At 34.5% G+C, this 24,694-nt stretch overlaps 1 protein-coding gene across 1 annotated transcript in view; it reads right to left on the reverse strand.

The window, feature by feature from the left end:
- Nucleotides 1–24,694, reverse strand: part of EYS (eyes shut homolog) — a 909,330-nt gene that overhangs the window by 145,858 nt on the left and 738,778 nt on the right. Inside the window, exons 37-38 of the mRNA XM_064508633.1 lie at nucleotides 16,704–16,868; nucleotides 9,688–9,841 (exon numbers count right to left, since the gene is read on the reverse strand). Coding sequence (XP_064364703.1) covers nucleotides 9,688–9,841; nucleotides 16,704–16,868 — 319 coding nt within the window. The remainder of the gene's footprint in view (nucleotides 1–9,687; nucleotides 9,842–16,703; nucleotides 16,869–24,694) is intronic.

Here is a 24,694-nt window from a genome sequence, read left to right on the forward strand (position 1 = left end):
TAACTACTAGTCCCCTAGCTGCTGGCAGCTCTGACAAGACAATGTGAACTGTAGGGGAGATAAAACAATTCCTGTCACAATGTATAGATTCCTAGTTCCTGGTGTGCTCACAGAAAACACCAGTTCAGCAGGAAGTCACATCTACCATCAGTGTGAAAGGCTGACCAGTACTGCAAAGATCATAGAAGCAGTAAAAGAAAAACCACAGAGAAGCATGTCACAAAGCAGAGATGAAGTACAATATAATTTGGTATGATAGAACCAAAATGGGAAAATGTACAGCAAACATATGATACTAAAATTGAGGAAAGCTTCCAGAAAAGGCAGTACACAGTGTGGAAAAAGAGTGCTATTCTAATGTACTGCAAAGCTCAACATTACACATCATTTCATAGCACTGCATATAGTTTCCACAGACCCATGCCAGTGAGATGCATTTAATTCTGTTTAATTCTGTGTTTCCAGTCACCTCAAGTACAAGATCAAGTAATGGTCACAAAATGACTAACTTTCTCTGGATGAAGGTGATCACATGTAACAAGAACATCAGTAATCATAGATAAAATAGACCAAGGAAGTGAAGGAGAGTGGAACAAAAGGCAAACAGTAGATAAAGGCGAGCAAATAGAGAAGGCAGTTTCACTGACAGTTTACAGATTGGTCAGTGTGTGCTACCAAGGACAAACAAAAGGATAATGAGGAAAGTCAAGGTGGAGGACAGAAGAATAAACTAGCTTTTGCTACCTGAATTAACTACATTCCAACATCTATATTCATCACAAAATTGGTTGGAATCAAAAGAAGAGAAATATCTTCCGTCCTCAGCTGTGTTCCTTAAATGAATTTCTTCAGGGCTTTTAGAAAGATGCCTCTCACATGTTTCTCTCTCTAACCTGACTACTGAGGAAGACTATTTAATAAATGTACCTGTAAATTTTACTGGACATTTAGCCAAAAGATTCAGTTTGCATTACCAAATTTTCTTAGTGCCAGTATGTATGCCAAGTACATGTTCCTGTCTGTCTGTTTTGTGTTTTCTTGAACAATTTCTGAGCTAGTCACCATGCATTCCAAACCTATCCCTATACTGGCCTGTCTTAACCATCTAAGAAGTTTTAAATAAAATGGTCTCTTTAGCACAGACAAATACATAAGATGAAGATGAAGAAAAAACCAGCAGACCTAGCCCGGCTACTTTTAAAACAATCAGCTATTTGGTGACCTGGTTTGTTCCTGCTTTTCTGCATTTTCTACATTCTGCAAACAATATAGTAAGTATCCACTTGAAATTTACCTGGGAAGCAAGGAGTTACCAAAAGTAAGGTTATATCAGTTAAAATAAAACAATCTTAATGAATTCATAATAACAGGCTTAGATTTAAACACACAAAATAATCTTCATTGTTTTTTCCTTTCCCCTACGCCCCATGAAAAGAAGATCTTAACTGCCCTGTATGAAATGGAAATTCTAAGTCAGTATTTCTGAGGTTCTGTAATGATTTTGAGCCACATACAGGGACAGAGCCTGGTTGAAACTACAGATCATGCACTAGGATCCCAATGCAGCAAATACTGTATCTGCTTAAATACTTAACTTGCCCTCAGAACTGTCATGAGCACCTTATGATCACTAAACACATTTCACCTTTTCAATACCTTTCTGAAATAGGCAATTACTACTCCAATTTTACAGCTGTGGGAACTAAGCAACAAGCTGCATTAACTGAATTTTTTAAGACCCCACTGGAAGTCGGCAATTGAAACAGGAGCTGATAATCTAAAGAGGAACTGCTCCCTACTCATCAGCACAACGGAGGCTCCAGCTAATGCTGCAGTATTCTTGACTGCCTAACTTCATTTTCAGTTTTGCTGTTCAGTGGAGAACTGCCCTCTGATTCCTCTACAATGGGTAGTGCTCATCAGACATACCAGAAAGGTTACAAACTGGCTTGCTGAGAGCTACGTTTTCTTCCCATTCCCTCCACGCCACATTTTCTCAGACACTTATGCAAAGGCTAGCTGTTTACTGTTTTCTAATATAGTACGAGTCACAGATTTTCAATATCCATAGAGCAAATAACACTTCCTACTATTTTCAGCTGAAGCAAGACTGTGGAAAACAGTGAACTGGTATAAGTACACTGAACCAATTTTATTTCTGTATCGATCCTCCACTTAAGCAACAACAGGCTTGAGAATAGAACCAAAAAAAATTGCCTTCACAGATTTTTTTTGTTTAGCTCTTCAGAACTCACAAAAACTCAATAGTTTAAACATGTTTATTATCATCTCACTTCTTAGGAAGAAGACAACATGGCACCTCTAAGCTTATTTGTCAATATACTCTATTGCCATACTTCCATGTATTTTGCCAGAGTAATAGAAATCAAATAGTTGTTATTTGGTCTTGTCTGAAAAGTCCTCTGTATGAAGCACCAGACGACCAGATAAAGAACTAATGGATTTTCCAGAATTGTATATGATATAGAAACAACAATATTATTTTTTCAATATACCATATTATATTAAATTTTACTATTTCCTCTGTAATACAACAAATCCTCTCATCCTTCAAGTCACAGATATCTGTCTTACTTCATGTAGAACATCTAGTGTCTCTTCATCAGTACAGACCTCTCTCAGCACTGTCACTTTTGTGAAAGAACTGCTCTCTCCAAGTAGATCAGATAAGCTCTATATCCTGCTTCTTCCCTGAAGTGCAGGAAACAGGTGAGTATTTTGAAATCTCTAAAACTGCAAAATGGTTGAGGTTCTCACAGAATCACAGAGTAGCTGGTGTCAGAAGGGACTTCTGGAGATTATCTGGTCCAACCTCCTGCTCAAGCAGGGTCACCTAGAGCACGTTGCCCAGGACCGTGTCTAGACAGGTTTTGAATATCTCCAAGGATGGAGACTCCACAGCCTCTCTGGACAACCTGTTTGAATTTCAACAGTCCTCATAGTGAAGAAGTGGTTTTCTGTGTTCAGGTGGAATTGCCCGTGTTTCAGTATGTGCCCACTGCCTCTTGTCCTGTTACTGGGAAGTGTCTGGCTCCATCTTCTTTACACCCTCCCACCAGTTACTTATAAACACTGATAAGATCCCCACTGAACCTTCTCTCCTCCAGGATAAACAGTCCCAGCTGTCTCAGACTCGCCTCATATGACAGATGCTCCAGTCCCTACATCATCTCTGTGGCCCTTTGCTGGACTCGCTGCAGGACTGAGTAGAGGGAAAGGATCACCTCCCTCGACCTGGTGGCAACACCCTTCCTAACATGGCCCAGGATAACACTGGCCTTCTTTACTGCAAGGGCGCATTGCTGGCCCATGGTCAACTTGGCGTCCACTGAGACTTCCAGGGAGAGTTCTGAAGAGTTTAGTGAGTTTTGGAAATTTAGGTTCAATGTAGTTTAGAATTTTCATGATATAATAAAAAAAAACCAACTTATAAATACTTCAGCTATAATGCTGCCCAAAGTCAAATCATATAGTTTTGAAAGCAAACATATATAGAAAATGGGAATTGGGCTACACAGACTATTAGGACATCTGTCTCAATTCTCCCTTGAAGAAATAGAAAGATTCTTTCAAATTTGGAATTTTTAAATTATAAAACAGAGCCAAATCTGAAAATAAAAGGTAATGCAATGCATATTCATTATGCTTTATAATGTATGCCCTTCTCTTTCTTGGATGCTAATTCTGGTGGAACCACAGCTCACTGTCTTTAGCAGACCTGGTGAATTATGACATAAAGATTAAGTAAAATCACATAACTTAATAACTGCTATTAGCAACACCTATCATTAAGGAAGTCACAAGTAACTACTGTAGTTATCAGTAATGCATTGAAGCTGCTTCTTTATTGTGATTATTAATCTCAGAGCTTTCTTTGGAAAATGTGATTTTTTGGTTACTCTTGATTCTGAAAATTACACCAGCTATTATTTATGACACTTTTGATAAGAGGGGGTGTTAAACAGGAAGGTGTTAGGATGTTCTGAATTGTACAATACTTTAGTCATGCTTCATGAAGGTTATGGCATGAAAAACTAACAATCTATTCACACATCTAATTACCAACATATTTTTGATATGTCTAATGATGAAATACTGAATATACACTAGAGATTACCATGGTCATTAAACATCTGATCTTATTTAAAATACATGATTATTTATATGAAAAATCTGTGAGTGTCCCTTGTTAGTCCTATTACTTTTAGTACTTCATTTCTGGTAGGAAAAGTAGAAGGAAAATACGCTGTCTTGAACCACCTGGTACTTCCTTTACAATCAGTAATTGACAGCAATGAAATTCAGAGTATGAGAGGTATTACTGCAATGTTCAGCTTACCTTAGGAAAAAGAACATAATCAAAATGGTGTGTAACAACAACATATATAAAATATATATTTTATCTTATTTTTATATATAAAAATAAGAACTATCTTTTTTTTTATAGGCAATACAGTCACCTGTAGCATTTTCTTATTCTCTTAGATAGGAAGTTCAAATTCTGGTGGATGATAACTTAAGGGATAGAGGTTAAACTACATCCTCTTTGTCTTCAGGATAGGGCAGGACAGACAAGAACTTACTACGTCAATTTCAGTTTGCAATTCAGAGCACCTTTTTGAGTTAAAAGTCAGCATTTGCCCCTAGACAGAATTTCACTTAACAGAATGAAAGATTTGATGTAAAATTTGATTACATAAAATCACCAATATCATCTATTTTTTTCAAATTCCATGTTCAGCAAGAGTTTGGAAGCTCTGTCATACTAACTGGCTTTGAGAAAGAGAAATTTCTCTAAAATTCAAATAACTATAACTTTGCTTTCTTATTTTTCATGGTAATAAAAACATTTATAAAGTGTATTGCTTTTATATTTAAGACTTGTAACATCAAAACCTTGAATTTTTGAACAGATTTGAAGCTGCTGTAACTCCTGCAGGAAGGAGTTATTGATGGGGAAAAAGGCTGTGAAAAACAAATACATTTTGTTTTGCCAGCCCGTTCTGTATGAATTTTTAATTTTTGCCATAAATCCAAACACTGATATTGATAAATTAGTTTACACTAGATATCTAACTTAAAAGCAGGTAAGGTTAATTGGGGTGAATCCCACCCATAAGAGTTTTTCTTAAATAAAAGGAGTAATCAACACCTCATAACACTTTTTGCAGCAGTAAAAGTGTGATTCAATTTCATATGAGAATAAATCTACCCAACTAGAAATCAAAATCAAAATAAAACCATGATTACCTTCTTAAACACCTACACTGTCCAAAGGAAAAGAAAAAAGAAAAATATGGGACCAAAGCATATACCAGTACAGTTCTCTGTACTTTTTTTTTTAAATGACAATGCTATATTAAAGCATGCTTGTCACTTACAACCCCTAAACAGTTACTCCTGCCCCCTCTAGCTGCCACAAAAACCTCAATGAGTTATCTATATTGAAGATAACTATATATGAAAAAAAAAGAAGCCTGAAAGGAAAGAGGTATTTCTTAAGTCAGCATGTACTGTATGGAACTACTAAGATAGTAGTCTGTTAGCAGTTAGCATAGAAACAACATTTAATATGCTCATTCTGCTAGGCTTTTCCATGCTGCAGAGAAAGAAACATCATATGCAGTGAGATCTAAAGTTCTTTCATAATAGAATGAAGCAATCAGGCAGGTCATGACCCTGTTATGACAGAGTTATGGAAGTTTTTGGCAGTATTTTTGGAGCAGGATCAGAAGGTATTCTTGTGATATTACTGTAAGGTCAATTAAATTAAGAAGACCTAGTCTAAGCCAGAGCATGAAGGGTAAGGTAATTCAGACATCTGGTCTTCAAGTAGCTGGCTAATGAGCTTGATTAGCCATTGGAGTTGGTTTGCTGGCTTTGATGGATCACTGATGAAATGCTGAAGACTGCTGCCGTATGAAAACAGAACATTTGTTTGAGAAGGTGACACACGTTTCTAAACATACTGAAAGTTCTATTCAAGCACAAAAAAACCATGAGATGAAAACAAAAAGAGTAACAATAATCTTCTGTATATTCTTGATGAGAATTCATCTTTGGGGTTGAGTTATTTCAGCTAGCAAGCCACAGAGAATAATTTAAGTGGTTGATTGTAATGTTCCATCAAGTGGTCAGTTTTAACTGAGTATACTGAAATTTATATATATCAGTTCTATGTCATACACATATATGGGACTACTTTTGAGACTCAATAACAGACATTAAGTGATTTATAAGTGTAAAAGTGTAACAGTTAAAATGGTAACATTTCAAGGTGCAGGGAAAATGCTGGATTGACAGAACTTCAATTCAGAGAATAAAACACTGTGTAGGCACATGCCACACAAACCTCCTCTCCTTATAGAAGTAATTGTGATAATAATTTTACAAAGTAGATATACATTACAAACTGAACCAAGCCCACTGCTGTTTTTACATGGCCTGATAAACTGTCATCAACTGCAGATAACTTTACCGGAAAAACATCTTTGTAAAAATCACTCCTAGGCTTTGTCACACTGTAATTTAGGCTGAGTTATCATGATTAATACTTTCTATAATAAATACAGCAAATATAAATATGTTAGTTGTATATGTAATCTTTCTAAAAGCAATTCTAAATTTATTGCAAACTTTATCATAACCTGTGTGAAGTCCTATAGCATATATTTTTTTATGCATTTAACAAAACATCTACATGGATATGATTCATGTTTGTCCTGATTTAAAATTCAGAATTAAAATAAATGGTGTGTAAGATCTTCCGTTTCAAAACCACATCTACATGTATTTTCTTCATCAGTTTATAAATTCATATGACCAAATAACAATTCTTAAATCTCTCCTAAACTGTTCTCACTGTTCACCTTTGAAGAACTTTGAAAAGGGGAGGTGTGATAAGATGATGGTGCTGCTACATGGAGTTGGCTCAAATTATCTATCAAAACACCTTATTTCTCATTCATCACATAACTGACAAAGCTGGAACTCAGTATAACAAGTATGAAGCTTAGGAGCACTTGAAGATAGCAACATGTCTTCCACACATCAGGAATATATGCTACACTACACACCTGCTCAGCTTTGAACCCACTGACTTTTAGGAAGAGCTGCTCAGATGATTCCAATTTGTCAAAAAACAAATTTCTGAATCCCTAGACGACTGCTAATGTTGGAAACAATGGTAAGTAAAACATCAGAAAATTGATCTTTTTCTGTTTTACTAGTTTAATATAATTTTCAGCAATACTTGTATACTACACAAAGCACCAGGCACCTGTAAGTCCTAGTACAATGATGACTTGAAAGTATATATGAATTTGAAAGCAGACCTATCTCTGCAATTCTCAGATTCCCTAATTCTGTAGACTTTCGTAAGGAAACATAATTTAAAAATTTATTATCCAGTGAAGAAAAATAGATGATGTATTAAAATATCAGGATTCTTAGTTAAATGCTAAAATACATCACACTTTCTTTCTAGAAAAAGTAAAATCCTGGCAACGCGATCATCTTGATCTCTGTTTTGTTACTTTCCTTCAAATGATGACGTGAGGAAATACCATCTGGCCACAGTAACAGCCACATTACTTCAATCACATATAAACGACAGTAAATTTTATATCAGGCAAATGCATTTCACCCACACATGGAATGAAACTTGTCTGAATTGATGTGCTTTGAATAATTTTAAAGTACAAATCCATAAAAGCAACCTAAAACACATCTGAAGTATATGCTCACAAATTTAACTGAAAAGATCAATACAATCTCAATTATGAAATCATTAAAAATTAAAACCAAACAACCAACCATTTTCAAAACAGCAATCAAATCATTCTAAAATAAACAGGAATGGAATTTATGAATAAAACTGGATTGAAACAGGTCTCTAGTTTCCTCAAGCAAGACAAAAAAGTGGGCAATCAGAGTTTTATTGGCTGTTCCTATAAAGCTGTCAGTTCACAAGGACCTTAAAGAAAACAACTGAACATTTAAAACTCATTTAATCTTCATTGGGTTCCAAGAGACGGCTGTATCTAAGCAAATTAATCATATAGTTAGGTTGAAGAGAAAGTAACAGCTGTAAAACTATGGGGATACCTTAGCGATATGGTAGATTCAGAAATAAAAAGTTGGGAAAGTGAAAACTTGCTTCTACAGAGATTATTGGGAGTTACGCTGTTAATCCCACTGGAGCCATGATTATACATAGAACCTGCTTCTACAGAGATTATTGGGAGTTATGCTGTTAATCTCACTGGAACCATGGTTATACACAGAACCTGTGTTTCTGTTAAATGTGATCTTATAGCCTTATTTTATTACATTTAAGGAAGTTACATTTAAGGAAGCATCATCTACTAACTTGAGTGTTTTCAAAGTGAAATGAAGACAGTCGTTTATTCTAACCTTTGTCTCTCCTTTTCCTGCATTACAGGAAAAAAAAAAACCTCATTAATTTTGCAGGTAAAAAGTACAGATAGAGTTATCTGTCTTCAACAGCCAGTAAGAGAACACAAATCAACAGTTTTGTCATGCATTCATATTTTATAACCTATGATACAAGATCCTGGGGGGCCACAAATGCCTTGTCAAGTTTGCTTTTTCTTTTGGCGGAGGTTAAAGATGATTGCTGAAGGATTACACTTTTATTTCTGTTTGGTGAAAGATAAACTGCTCTCTCTACATTTTAGAAGGACTCACAAGAATAATCACTAGTCATTTTGAAGGCCATGCCTATAAACTGCATGTAAATCCCTGCTAGCCACAGCCTACAATCACACATTTCAATTTTAGCATGCCACTGTTTTAAAGATAGCAGTATATATTCCAGTAAATGAAGGTAATGGGTAAATTGAACTGGCATCACTTTTTAGTATAAAAATATGGAGAATGAAGCAATGAATATATGTGTATTAATTTTACAGTAAAAAAAACAGGAAACAGATTTATTTTTCAGTGTGAACTTGAATTCTATAATTCAAACCAGTCTTTTCAATGTTGTTTAGCTGCATCAGTTTCTAAGTTATTATTAGCCTTTGAAATCTGTGTGGCATTCTAATGTCTCAAGCTTATGACTCAGAGACAATGCTACCTCAATACAATGCAGACAGTTACCTGACCTATGTCTCACACAATGGCAGTCAGTGAGATTAAAAAAAAAAAAAAGCATCGAAGAATTGGTTTTAATTATTGAACTGTATTTATATCAAATATCTTCTGGAAAAAAAGGTTCTTTATCTGCTCACTCATGGGGAGAAGGAACAGATATAATTTCCTTTGTAAATTTTATATACATTCACAATTTATATTAAAAACAAACAACAGATTAATACATTGTCAGATAAGTAGTAATTAGAATTGAACGCATGCTACATGACTTTGCCTCAACACTAGGCTGGCATATAGAATTAGAAAACAACACTGTTTGAATTGGAGCATAAGACTAACATACAGACCTGTAACTGAGAAGAAATGTAAGACGGAAGTGAAACGTTTTCTAGAACACTAGATCCTTGCATCCCTCCATATACTGAAAAAAAGTTTTCTATTTTTATTCTAAGAAGCTTGCTTATAGGAGAATATGATAAAAGCTTAACTTCCTTGTCCAATATATATGACTAAAACTCTTTTGTGTAACACACAATGAAAAGTTCTTACCTTATTGTGATAGGGATGAGTATACCTCTACTAATGGATTGATTAATGGATACAGTCAGAATGTTCTGAGACTGTCCACAGCTGAATCGAACTGTTGGTCTGCCCTCCAAAAGATACAGGTGAAGAAACTGTTCTCCAAAATTCTTTTCACCAGCTTTGAAAACATAAAAACAGACACTTACATTTACACTTTTGAAAGTGTAAAAGCTTTAGAAAAGATTCAACGCTACTGGAACAACACCACCAATCCCAATGTCTATGTCACATTGCAGATTCTTCTACCATATATAGAATGCTGCTTGAGTGACTTTGAGAATACGATTAAACTTTGTATCAACAGCTGATAACAGGCTCAAGTAAAAGAAAAAAAATTCAAGACAAAATTTATTTTTATACTACTTTAGTTGTGTAATCCCCACCAAGATCTCTACATTAATTGAAGATGAATTTTTCTCTATATCCAGCAGTATTTATCATAAGGTGATATGTATGATGATAATAAAAGCAAATCACAAAATATCAGAATACTGTGATTTACATTTTCATTCAGATGTTAACCATATTTTAGAAAACAAAAATTGTAAGAGCATATCTTCTCTTTCTTATAATCTCTGCAAAGATTATAAACAATTCACCTTGGCCAATTAATGATACACTTAAAACTTTAAACTAGAGGAATAACTGAGTCATCTATGAAACAACAGACAAATGCATTTCTTACACAGCTCAAACTAAGAATAAAAAGTTTTCTAAAAAAACTTTCAATCTTTATTCACTTCCACTAAATAATATATTGTAAACATGACAGCAAATATTTCTATTTAAATGATAAATGGCATATACTTGGTCTACTCACAAAAAGAACTGACGTCAACAATTGCAAATTTTTTTGGATGTATTTTTTGGATTTTTTTTAATAAAATTGACTTTTTGAATTTAACTATATGCAATTCTCATAGTAGGCAAGACACAGCTCCAGACTGGGATTTTTTTCCCTTTTAAGACAACTTTTAAAATGTCAATCCATTTTTTACATTTTATTTTACTATATTTAACTGAATTGAAGTAAAAAAGACTTAATAGCTAGCTCACTAAATTGTATTTACTGCATATCTTCATTCAACAATATTTGAGCATAAGAATACTATTTTCTCTTAAATTTCCAAAATCACAACGTAGTCTTAGGTTGTTTTAGCATAACTCAAGCACATCACTTTCAGGGCAGAGAACACACTCTATGACTAAGCTTTAATCAGAAGATCAAGATTTGTCTCCAAGTTAAGTACTTCTTTTTATAACAGTTAGGGCCATATTATGCTCTTAGTCTTCTTACAGCAATTAAAGATGAAAAAAAGGAATGCACGCAGTGTGTATTATCTCAAATCACACACACTCTCCGTTATGTTCTGCAACACTGCCAAAGGCATTAAGAAATATTTTGTCCTACAGACAATGAGTCAAAATCAGCAAAGAGGTACATCAAAATCCAAACTGAATAGTTTCAGCAAAATTAATGTATTTTCAGAGATAAGGAAGACACTATTTATATACTGTAAAGTGTCAAACTGGAGGAAGCCCCAGCCTGACATTACATTTAAAGTAAGTGGGAATATAGACTACCTATATCTCTACAGTGCCTTGCTTTTACTATTTAAAAAAAGATAAGTTATCAAAAGAATTCTAAAAAGTTCCAACAGAAGGATTTATTTGGAAAAAAGGTACTCAATCACAGTGGTTCAGAATTCAGCCTCTTTAGAATTCTGAATAATCCAATTTATATTATTCCAGTAGAAAAATTTCCATAATTTTCTATCTAGTAGGACTGTTCTTTAAAGTTTTCTACAGTGAACATGAGGTGGCACAGTGCCCTTCTGAAAAATTTTGTTCTGGCAGTATAAAAGAACATATCCTATCTACCATCTAAGGTGGGAAGTTGCCTTCATAGGAATAGCCTGAGATTTAATTAAAAAAAAAAAGATAAGTAAGTTCTGGGCACAGGCAGAAATCAGGAACCACCTAAGTAAGAAGTCTGGTTGGATCTTAAGGGCTACTTATCTTGCCCTTACTACGAATTGTGTGAGGGGATCAGGTCAAAGAAATTAGACCTCAACAATCCTTCTTTCACAGAAAATGGCAAGCTGGAAGAGTATTTCCATAGATCACTACAGTGGTAACCATGGCCTGTGATATCCAAAATCTATTTGTCCAATGTTATAGAATACCATATACAGTGGAAGTTAAACAGTCTGTCCCTGAAAGGATTGAATTGCGTTATAGTGACTCTGTTTGTAAAATGAATTATCTGAAACTGGGCTAACTTAAAAAAATTCAAAATATGCAATTATTTTCTATTATTAGAAAATAAAATTATTTTCAATTTTTTATTAGATTATTTATATAATCTAAAATTGTATTTATAGTAAAATACACCTGAAAGAAGCAGATCACTGTGATTTTCCTCCTATTTTTATAAATGCTTTTGTAAAACACATAGGATTTTTGTCTTATCAAAGTGTGAAACTCAGTGTAACCTTAACTATGGAGTTTCTGCTAACATCAATATATTAATAGACTATGAAAACATTGCGAATGTTAATCCTCCTTTTATAATTCTTTAGTTCTTGCATCTAGCGAGCCCACTAGTCTCAAGGGAACTTTCTGCTGACAGTCCACTTCTCAGCTGTTTGATAGTAGCACAGCTTCAAAGAACAAGAAGCAGAAGGAGGAGTTGCACTACTATTAAAAAGAGAATAGCTGACAACAGCAGCTTCTCTTTTGAAATCATTAGAAGGGGAGAAGAAAGAAAGCAAGGAGCAAAGAAGAGGGATGAAGAAAGAACACAGAGAGCGCATGAACTGACAAAGTATCATATGTTTATCTGACAGAACTACAGAAGAGCTTGGTGTCTGCATACAGAGCTAATAAACTACAGAATTCTGGAAAGCCTCTGTAGAATCAGTTTTCTTTTATAAATACACATAGTACTCATACACAAAAAATTGGAGAGATTTTTCTTTTACACAGGAACGTAACATTGTATTTTACATTTGTGCAAAATTATGTGTGGATATTGATATAGAAACTCATAGCAATCTTTTGCATCCTTTCAGAAGAAGGGATCTAATTATGAGAAGAGAGAATACTCACACAAGAAAGCAGAAACAATGGAAAGGAATTGGTGCTATAGAAAGGGAAAAACAGCCTAAGGAAAACAAAATAGAAATGTAAAGCAAAGATGTAATTAATGCTAAATTTAGTACCACAATTTTGCAAGATATATTGCCCACATGCTGTCCCCTACTTTGGGTGTTTCTGTTCAACAGCCAGGAGGAGGTACAGATTTTTTTCCTGTTGGCAGAAACCTAACCTTAGCAGAACACCTACTAGTCACTAAAGGAGTGGAATCTTGTGAGTCAGGTAAAGCCCAGTTTTAGGGATATCAGGGGGAACAAGAAGGCAAGTATGACGTGTAACTGTGAGCCAATGAAGAAGCAGCAAGTATGAAGACTGACCTAGAAAACATGTAAAAATAATTCTACCGACTTGGGGGTTAGGTTCCTCGGACCTGTCCCAACTCTGTGTCAGGGTGACAACTGAACACGTCCAATTGTATTCTGACTTCCCTCCTCTCCTCCATCTAGGTGAATGAAGTGGCAAGACAGGAGCTGTGACATATTCCATGGAGGTGTCTGATACAGATAATTGGAAAAACAGCAAATGCATGATTCTCCACTAATATTACTCTGTCTTTCCAGAATGTGCAAAGATAAATGTTCTAAAGAATGATACTGTCATAAGGAAACCTCTGTAAATAAAATACTATATTAGCAGTTTTGCAAAGGAGGTATGAACTGAAAAGCTGAGCAGCTATTAGGTTAGACATTATTAGTGCGTTATCTAGAATAGAAAATATATCTATTATGATTAAATATTGCTATTAAAATAGAAAACACATCTATTATGAGAAGAATGTCAGCTCAGACAATCAAAACCAGAAAAAATGTTTTAACTGAAATTCTAGCCAACTATTTGTATTTTAATTTTGCTGCAAGAATCTGGAAGGTGAAACTGGAAAGCAAACACCTGTTCATAATTCTATGAAAGTTGAGAAGGTATATCAGAAAGAAATGGAAAGTGATATATTTTTACGTTAGAAAAGAGAAATTCTTGAACAAGTTTTTTACATAAGTTGTTAAAACATGCAAGAGCAACTAGGACTTGTGAAAAGTTAAGGAAAAAAAGAATCTGTAGATGAAGAAAACTAGATTCTCTTAACTAAGAACACACAGGAGTTCCATGAGAAAAAAGCATGAGAATTCAGATTAAAGTCTAAGATAAATTCAAAATAAAATGGATGGAGAGAATGAAATTAAGGGGTGTAATACAACTATCAATTATGCCCATCGTTGTGTTCTCTCTCAGTACACAAGGCATGCAAACTTCCTTCTCTTCCTCCCACAGCATCTTCTCAGGTATATCTAAGCTCCCAGTACATAGCCCAGAGACAGTCTGCATGCTTCATCTCACATTGCCTAACAGATGTAAATCTCCAAGTAGTGCCTACTCAGAATACTCAACAGCACTTGTGAGATGTATGAAATCTTTGGAGGTTTAATTACCTGCCTTTTCATACCAGCTGTCAGAACCAAACATACCAAAATGTGACAATTCCTAGGTTTGTCAAAACCCTTTGAAATCTGATGTTTCTCTTACAAACGGTGAAGCAGAAATTCCAGAGTCCAGACAAATTTGTATCACAGTGTGAATGCTCAAGCTAATACTCATCGCTGATTCTCAGCACTACTCTGAGGGAGGCCATTAATTTCAAGGACAGGTTGGCTCTCATCTGACAACTGGAGAAACCTAAAAAGAAAAGGCATGGACTTCTCTCAAGAAACTGTTAAGTTTAAAATTCTCAAATGCTTCACAGCACTTACATTTTAATGACAATGATTGTGAAAAGGAAGTGTGGAACACCTGCTAATCACCAAAGGCTGGGTTGCAGCTCTATGTTGTGCAGATGGACAGAATGAAAAAGGAGAGGATACGCTGTTTACCTTCGTGTAATCTCAGTGTAAAATGCAAAGGAGAAGCAAATATATTTGCAATTATGGGAAAGTATGGGTAGTAAAAGAGCTGGAATTTGACTTTCAGTGACAAATTTTGCAAAACATTTGATGTTTGCAATGATAGGTAAATTTATTATGTATTAAATAGTTCTGTAGACTATGCAAACAGCATCCAGCATTGTAAATTTTGTTTCAAAGCTATTCCAACCACCATCCCTTCCCAACTTTATAGATGTGCTATTTTCAGTACAAAAATATTTCCAGCGTGTAGTGGGAGAAGTAAGGTGTGTTCTGGTTGTAGGAGAACAGTGTACTCTTCCAGGTTTTCAGACTACAGTACTCATTACTAATAATAGCAGAAAAACTTCTAGGCTGGAAGTGTGTGTGTGTGTGTGTGTGTGTGTGTGTGTGTGTGTGTGTGTTATGTGTGTGTGTGTGTGTATATATAAAACATAATAAATAAATAAATAAATAAATATTTCTTTAACAGTCTTGCTTACTCATTCAGGCTTACAGGCAGATGCCAAGTTTTACTTTAACTTTGACTGGAAATCAACTACTTTGCAGTGATGAGGCAAACAAAATCACTAAAATGCAAAAAACTTTCAAAGTCCTTTCAGTGCCCTTCTTTGAATTCTTCTCAAAGGACAAATAACTCCCCTTGAAACTGAAATAACTGACAACTGTAGAACACTTCAACATAAAGAACTGCCACATTACTATGTATCCATCATTCTTAGCAAATTCTGCAGCCATGTTGTATCTTAAGCAGCTGCAGCCACAGCCCAGTTACAACATGCAAAGATCTGAGGTAGCATTTTGAAACCCAGTAAACACAAACTATTTTCAGGTTTTGGCTATAGTGCTTTAAGTCTAAACAAAGTGTTATACAGATAATAATAAAAGGCATGATTAAATAATGTGGCATGTTATACTGTAAGCTTATATTAGTTTTAACCATGACTTACAAATATTTATATTGTGCAGGTGAATTCACATATATGACTTTTAGACTAATATGCAAATAACAAGAATAAATCAAAATACTTTACATTAAATCAATGCAATTTCTCTGTGTAGATAAACACTAAGAAGCTGCAATGAAGAGAGAATACTCAGAATGATTTCATATTGTGGAGAGATAGCAAATCTGCCATATAGACTGCACACACTCATATTTTTCTAATTCATCCTGGGTTCAAGAAAAAAAATCCTTATTTTCCATGTTTTCCATTTGGATAGAAATTACAAGCTAAAATATATACCAAAATATTCAACTGGCAAGGCAGCCTATTTTTCTTGCTGACTTGCAAAAGGTGTACTGTTTCAGAAGTTCGTGCCATCCAGTGAAGAAGGAAATAGCAAGAAGCAGCATTCTTATAAAGTATTAACAAATATCAGTCCAAGACTGCAACAATGCTCTCTGGGGAACATGAAAGAACTCTCTGTAGTGTGAAATCAAAGAAAATTCTCTGAAATAAAGCAAATTTGCAGAACTTATAATACTTCTGCAAGTTAACAAAGCTTTGGGACAAAGATCAGAATTATAACAGAAAGTGAGTCTCAACCCAAGTATGGAGAACCTGCTTCTCTGTAATAAACTGCTTGAAACTTTCTGAACATTTGTATTTTATAGCTATAACACTGTATTACTGGACTCACATGTTTGCTGTGTTCTTCCTTATCAGGAAGCAGTATATTCAGTTGTAAGCTGTGTTTCGCTGAGTCATAACTTAAAGAACTTTTCAGAGCAACGCGAAGAACTATGAAGAACTATCATTTGAATTTTGTAATGCATCCTGTATTAGAATATCAAAAGGCTTCTATTGCATTTTAGTAAGTAATTCTGCTGCTGAATGTGACATGCCAGCTGGATCTACAATGAAGTTAATAAGGACCTGAAGGAGCTAAAACTGCTACTTAAGTTCAAGTATCATTGGTACTCACTGTAAAGAATAGTGCCATTTAAAGCAGTTGTTTTCACTGTCAAGTACAGAGTCGTCAGACTGCTTGTTTCCTGCCCAGATGCAGTCCTGGTCTCAGATACAGATATCAGAGAAGGTAATTCCAAATAAGAATTTCCACTGAAGGATGGAAAAAACACTGTTGCGTCTGCAATGAAAAAACAAAAACTAATTGTGTTCATCTAATACAAAATAATGTATAAAATATAATATCATCAGCAAAATGCATTAGAAAATATTCATTCTTTTGAATACTTTTGAATTGTGAAATCCAAAAGTCTGAATTTTGAAAAACAACTATATTATTGGAAAGCATATATATAAATTCATCTAACTGTAAAAAATCAAGTTGAAAGTCTGGAAGAGGAAAATGTTCTAGCATCTGTATATCACTAAAAGTGAAAAGACAATTACAGGAGGGACTACTTTTAGATGTGATAAATTAACAGTTCAAAAGATTATGTTACCCATTCTCTTGTTTATAGACACATCCATGCAGAACTTTTGTCCAATGACAAACCTGTGAAACATTCATATTTGATTTATAATTGTATATGACAAACATAGGTTTTCTTAATTTTGAGGATACTTGAACTGGTTTGAAATTATAATGAAGATGCACGTGAAGGGCAGCACATACATTTTTCCATCAGATTATTCCTTCCTTTCAGGTGGTGAATTTTTATAGATTGTACAGACCACGATTTTCTTATAGAAACAAACATTACAACATCCTGCATAAAATATAGCTTTTAATGACTAGAAATGAAGGCTTCTTTTGGGCATAGGTACAAAATTAGGAAGAGAATGAAACGATTTGTGAAAGAATAATAAGAAATCTAGCTTGCTTGCTCTAAAAGAAACCAAACTAATTTGTAAAATTCTCAGACCTATGACTAAATTTTGCATATATAAAATGCATTTAACACAAAATAATGGAGTGCTCCCATGCCTTTTGAAGCTAAATAATAATCACAAGCAAAAACTTTAAATGTGAAGGCTTAACATTTGCAATTTTTATTACATTAATTATCTTTGTCATTATAGTTTTGTGCATAGGTGGGATAATACCACCCAAGGAGTAGGGAAAAAAAACTAATTGAGATTAGGCAGAGTGTCTTCCTGAAGTCTTAAGCATCCTATTCAAGCAATCCCCTTTGAAGACAGTCCAAATTCATCACCAGGAATATGAATAAGGAATGAGGAACAAAACAAGGAGTCTGAGTCAGGTAATATATTTGTAAAGAAATTCCTAATGTAATTAACTAAAACTATACAAGGGATTTGTGACTGATGATTATGCACAGGCATGAATAATGTGTGAATGTTCGTTTCCAGAATTTTTATTCTCTCTGTATATGAATGAATGTCATTAGAGTTCATTGGTTGTTTTTTATTTTGGGGGGAAATCTGTCCTTGATTTGTTCTCTGTCATTCTTTATTGGACTTAAGAAGAAACCTTGACTTGAGGGTCACTAGCTCAATGCAGACATCTACAAAGAAAAGGACAAGCTTAAGCAAAAAAAAAGTTACTTTATGCAATAGTTATGGCAGAAAGGTTACAGATGTGAATGTACAGGATGTCAGAATAGTTAGTTGGGGGCTCCTCCTGTGGTTAAATTCTGAATCTCTGATTTGCTTTATTCAATAACACCGGTACGCATCTTTATGACAGAGACCTGAATATGGATAGATTCTCAATGATGAGTCTAGATGACTCAAAGAATACAGTGGATGCACAGATGATACAAAACTGAGAGCCAGCACTGCAAACCTTTTTCAGATTATCAGGAATGGTGGCATTCCCAGCAAGCAAACAGACTAGAAGGAACATCAAGGGACTGATGAAAAGGTGACTTGCTCTATCCCTCTCCAGCTCACAGAACATCTCAGGCAACCAAATTTAACTACTCAAGAGTAATGCATTCTTCTATCTTGTGTTCATGGTGGGCAAAGAATCAAATTCAAATAAATATGATTCAGAAAATTCCTACAGATAAGTTTGGTACAGAAAAAAATCTTACTTGGGTATTTCATACAGTATCACATACATCTGCAATAGCACAGAAACACAGTAACATTCTCCTCAATGACTGTAACTTTAGAAATCTAAGAAATAATTAATCAGGTGAGTTCAGCTGTTTCCAGGCAATAAAATATGAAACAAAATAAATCTCACCCTTGCTGCTTTCATTCATTTATTGCAACTCACAAAAACCTTCTCCTTGCTGTAACTGAACAGGAGTACATTATAAAGCAAAAATTCCTTACAGAATAAAATGTACAAGTTTTTCTTTAGCAGGCCAGTCTGATGCCTCATCAATAATGTTCTCTGCTGTCAACTGGGAGATCAGAATTTAGATCACTGGCTTAATCTCTTACTTCACAGATTGCTAGGAGCTTAGAATGGAAGAAAAACAGTATATTAATCATGAGGACTCGGAGGCACTGAGAGGCAATAGGTCAAATAAGCAATCCTTAAGAGCAGAATATCATTCAATATCATTTTCATTGAAAGAATCTGCCATACCAAAGTAGCAGTATTACATGAAAAGAGTTATAAAAATTCTGAGAAAATAAAGCATGTGATGCCATTAAAAATCTCTCTTGAATTTTCCAAACATCCTGGTTAACGTATCTCTGAAAAAGGTACATTCAAACACAGAAGAGAAGAAGGGATGATCAAAGAGATGGTATGGCTTCCAGTGTGAGAAACACACCAGGAGTCCTTATCCTGGGTAAAATTTACACAGGAAAAGGTGAATATGAAATGATGATTCTATGTCTTGTAACTTAGGACCTAAGGGCACTCAATGGTATTATCAGGTAACAGCTTAGAAAAACAAAAGGAAATTATTAATAATTTTTCACAGAATGCATAGTTACTTTGGCTAATTTGTTGCCACAGGACATTATGCGAGTCAAAAGTATAAAAAAATTTGAGAGAAGTAGAGATAAATATGGGAAAACAAATTCAACCATTAAGTATAGTGGAACTGCAATTCAGGAAATTCTCAGATCACTGGTTGCTCAAAGCTGATACTTCAGGAAAAATAATATTTTCCCTGTTTTTTATACTCCTTTCTAAGCATTTGTTACTGGTCTCACTCACAGAAGGGATATTGGACTAGATGAGCCATCAGCCTAATCCATCTGGAAGTTTTTATGTGACTTGCTCTGCTTTCCTCATCATTCACATCATCAGATCACATTACGAAAGATAAAAAAAAGTATGCTATTTATCAAAAAGGAAATTAACAATTCCCTTATTATCTAAAACACATAGTGAATGCAGTTACCTAGTGCCCAGATGCAGAGTTACTCTCCACTTTTGGCAGCTACACTGTAGTAACCCAATAGATCAACCCAATAAAGACTTTGTTAGCTTTATTTCACAAAAAAACCCTGGATTTGTTAAATTATTTCCTTAAAAACTGAACAGTTCAAGCGTTAGCTGCATATTTACCAAAAGGAAGTCACAGTAAAGCAGTTTTATGTTCATATACTTTGGGAGATGTGACAAAAAGAATTTACTTCCATATTCCTATTTTGTGGCTCTTTTTGTTCCTCTTCAGACCTCACATTTCAGGAGGGTAGAATGACTTTTTTGGCCTAGACCTTCAGTTGCTATAAATCAGCCAAGTTACAGCTGCATCAATTTTCAGCAGGTAAAAACTCAGTATCTTCAGCCAACTTCTATTTATTTGTAAGAGGAAGAAAATGACCTGCTTCACAGAATAATACAAAGCTTATGCAATAATTGCTCTGAAGCTTGTTAAGGTGTCCAGCTGAAAGATGCTGCATAATTATTAAATGGTGGTATTAGTTATGCATATTACAGAGACTGGAAATATGTACCAAGAAAAAGTGAGACAGATTGACAGGAGTATGGAAAAACGAAATAAATCACTCATACCCAGTTCAACAAGATTTTTTGAAAAGAAGAATGACAACAGTATCACAACACGAGAAGGTATAAAAAAAAAAGAATAATAAGAATAAATCACTCAGTAAACAATCCCTGTTGCCAAAGCTATCATTTTTGGGTGCTAACATCTACTGTGTGTCCAGAATAGAAACAATCCACTCGTTGTCAGTCAAAATTCACGAAGAAAATTAGGATCTCATTTTGCTAGTACCTATTCTTAGTAGTTTTTTAAAGAAACAACCTAGTAATTCATCTCTTCCTATCTCATTCGTTTCATCTCCACAATTTATTTTTTGTTCCTCAGTGCCTTTGAGTTTTGAAGTGAAAGAATCCTCCTAATTGACAGTACTGTCTAACCAGAGGTACATATTTTTGCTTTATTAGATAAAATGAAGACACTATTCTGAAGAGCTCAAGATGTAGGGACTTTGTTTGGGATAGCATCTGCATTCCAATTTGATGCATAGTTAATTGTGCAGTCAACTCTTTTCCTGAGTATGGCATAAAGGAAATATACTATCAAGTATTTTCTTCAAGCTCAACACATTTGCAGAACCTTAACCCGAAATATGATCAACCTTATTGCATAAACATCAGAAGAAGAAAATTCTATCTATGAGGGAAACGAAGGTCCTCTGTATCTTCGTTTATATTTTTCAACCTTTCCCAATTAAAGGGAAAAATCTAAGGGTAGACTTTGAATATCAAACCTTAATTTACACTGAAGTTCTAATAACACATTATCATACTTGAGGTTGAAAAACTTGCTTCATTTAAGGTCACTATGACATGTATTATGGCAAATTTTAATGAAGCAAGGACTTCTAAAAATCTTTTGAAGATCACTCATTAATATATTTGTTCTGTAAGGTATCACAGAAGGTCTACAGGAACACTAGCTTTCACATTTTTGATTCAAGTCTAATGAACTGGTAAAAAAGTATTGTTTTGGGGAGGGGAAAAAAGCAGGTCTCAGAATATTTTTGGAAACTCAGATTTCCAAAATATGTGGATGTATTAGAGGAAGGATACTACTCATTGTGATGAGAATTGTCTTGTTACATAAATAAATGTGAACCAATAGCTTCATCTTCTGTTGTTTTATAGCACATCTCAGCTAGAGGTGTACGTATTTTATCTGTATGTTTGTAATTCTTGTATTTATCAAAATTCTAGGGCCATCTTTTTGCTTTATGAGATACTAATGTATTGTTAGTCACTTTATTTTTATTTCTGCCAGCTAATTTTAATTTTTTTCTCTGCAATGGTCCTTGAACACATAAACTAACATTCCTTTCCCAAAGGATCAGAGCGATACATGAACAGTAATTGGTTATAAAAAATTAATTTCGAGAAATATTCAGACTGTGTGTCATATTAAGTCAGTTGAAAAGGAATTTTCCATCTGGGTAACACTGTAGACAATTTTTTTGTATGTTTGACACCAGATAACAGATGATCAGTATTGTACGTAAAGTACAAGCTGTAGTTTTAATTTAAGCACACTGACTAAATTTAATGTGTTCATAAAAATAATGCAGTTTGTGCATCACTACACTGCATGTGCACCAAACTTTGACCAGACTTTCCTAGGAGTCTATTATTATCATATTATATATCATATAGATGCAGAATTTAGAGTATTCTCTACATTTAATCCAAACTCTAATCTGGCTGGTTTTCATAGATTCAGGGAGCAAAGGTGTCTTCTGAAATTACTCACTTTCCAGCTACCAGTACCTTCCCGATAAGACTAAGATTCTCATATATAAACATGGGAAAGAAATGGACAGATTCATGTTTCAGATGTACCATCACAGCATTCTATGAAACCAAGACATTTCTTTATCTTCCTGCTAAAGTTTTAGTAATGCAACAGTGAAGCCCACTTCAGCTATTTATGAATGATCCCTTAATCGTTTAACAAACTGATAGCATAAAATGGGGAAATGAATTTGGTATGGTGTCAATTGGTTAATTAACCAATAATCAATTGACATCCTTCTATCAATGCTTTTAATGTACAAAATATTGAGCTGACCTGTTTAAATAACTGTTTTGAAACTAATTTCAATCTGTTTCTTAGAACTTGGGAGACCTCTAAATTATATTTACAGGAATATTTTATTTTGATACACAGTAATTCTTGGTTTAAAACATTCTGTGTTTCTCCAGAAAGCTGTTTTAATTTTCTTCTTTAAAAAATGTTTTATTTGCTTTTAGTACATACATATGTCTAAGTTAAAAATAAAAGAAATATGGAGTAATCACAAAGCTGCATATAAATGGACTGTTGTCCAATTTAACAAGTGGTTAACAAGCTACCAGGAAAACAAACAAACAAACAAAAAAAAACAAAAGGAGAGAAAACAAGACTAAAGAACACCACTGAGCTAGAGAAAAAGATAAGGAAATGATACAGGTCATGAAGCAGCAATAGTAAAAAAATAAAAAATAAAAAATAGTCCAATGAGCTGCAACAGAATTATAACAATAAATGCTGTATTTTGGCAAGAGGATGCTTAAAAACAGAAACAACGAGTTCATGATGAAGTCCATATTAATTTCTTGAACCAGAGAGTGTATGCTGTTTCACTTCGTAAGCCTGGAATCAATCTATTTACTTGATTCTACTTATTTACAGTGTGCCAGGGGATTGCTTACAATGCTTTCATTTGCGCAGGCTCGAGTCTTACAGTTCTGCCTGCAGTTTCCTTTTGGGGGGCTTTTGCAGGGAGGGGGTTGTCTATTTCCAAGCCTTTAGATTCAAATCACAGGGTTATGACCTTATTCTGAAAAAGATTGCTTTGCTGTTCATGGTAAGAATTTGAGATAAGGCAGTGACAGTGTCAGCAGGTGAGAATGAGCAAGGTTAGAAATGATGTAGAAGTCTGTAAAAACACTTTAAATTCTGCCCTCCTAAAATATGAGGTCTTAAGAAGAACAGAGACACACAAAACAGGAATATGAAAGCAATTTCGTCTTCTCCATCTCCCAATTACAGTAACACAAAACTGCTTTACCACGTCTTCTTTTGGCAATCTCTCAACTAACTGTACAGTTTGGTGGGAAAAAAAACCCAAAATCACAGATCAAAGAGTGTTTAAGAGAAGCTAAACTTATTAACAAATTAAGGTAGGAAAAAAAGAAAAATATGCACATAGAAAAACAGACATTTCAATGTATTTGCCTTTTTCTTTGAGGAGTCAAAAAGCAGAATGATTTCCTGTCTCCCCACAGTTTTGCTACCATAATTTATTTATTTCTAGCATGAATTCTCTAACAAAGAATGCAAAAACAATAAATGGAGAAGCTAAATATTACTACAGACATCTTACCTATTCCTTTCCCTTATTTGCTAGCATTTGCCACTGTTAAAAAAGTAAAATATTATTTGGAAGATACCAAATTAGAAATACCATTACACATAATAATCAGTTAAAATACCATGCTAGTCTGTATTTAGTGTTGAATAGTCATAGGAAAATATATTCCAATTGATTTTTAAGGAAATATCTGTATCTGAGTAGCTTTGGTTATTTTGAAAATTACCAAAAAGCAACACTTGGGGAACTGGGTATGTTTGCATATATGCATGTTCGCTTTAGCTCAACAATAGTAATGTCAAAGTGGCTTAATTAGGCTCAGTGACGTAGGTACACAGCCAGTTCAGTCATAGCAAATTTCAGGAGAATGTTGCATCATGTAAACATACTTCCCTTCCTAATGCAGTGGTGAATTAAAAACTCAGGCATAACCTTTTGCACAATTTTTTTTTCTGTTTAGCAGCTTTATTCAGCCAAGAAGTCAAAGCAATACTGTATCTGACATTACCTCATACTGAAATGAGTGATTTTATTGCCATCTTGGCTTTACCTGTAGTACCATCTCACTCCCGTTCCAGAATATAACTGGTAAACGTGCCAGATGACATGGATGCTCAGTATTAGAGTTCTGAGCTCATTTGCATGCCTTTTTTGTACCGATGTGATGTTGCAGTGGTGCAGCAACCCCTCGCTGCAGATGTAAGTGTATTAAAGAGAGTA

Source organism: Dromaius novaehollandiae, chromosome 3 (genome assembly GCF_036370855.1).
Source record: "Dromaius novaehollandiae isolate bDroNov1 chromosome 3, bDroNov1.hap1, whole genome shotgun sequence".
NCBI classification, from domain to species: Eukaryota; Metazoa; Chordata; class Aves; order Casuariiformes; family Dromaiidae; genus Dromaius; species Dromaius novaehollandiae.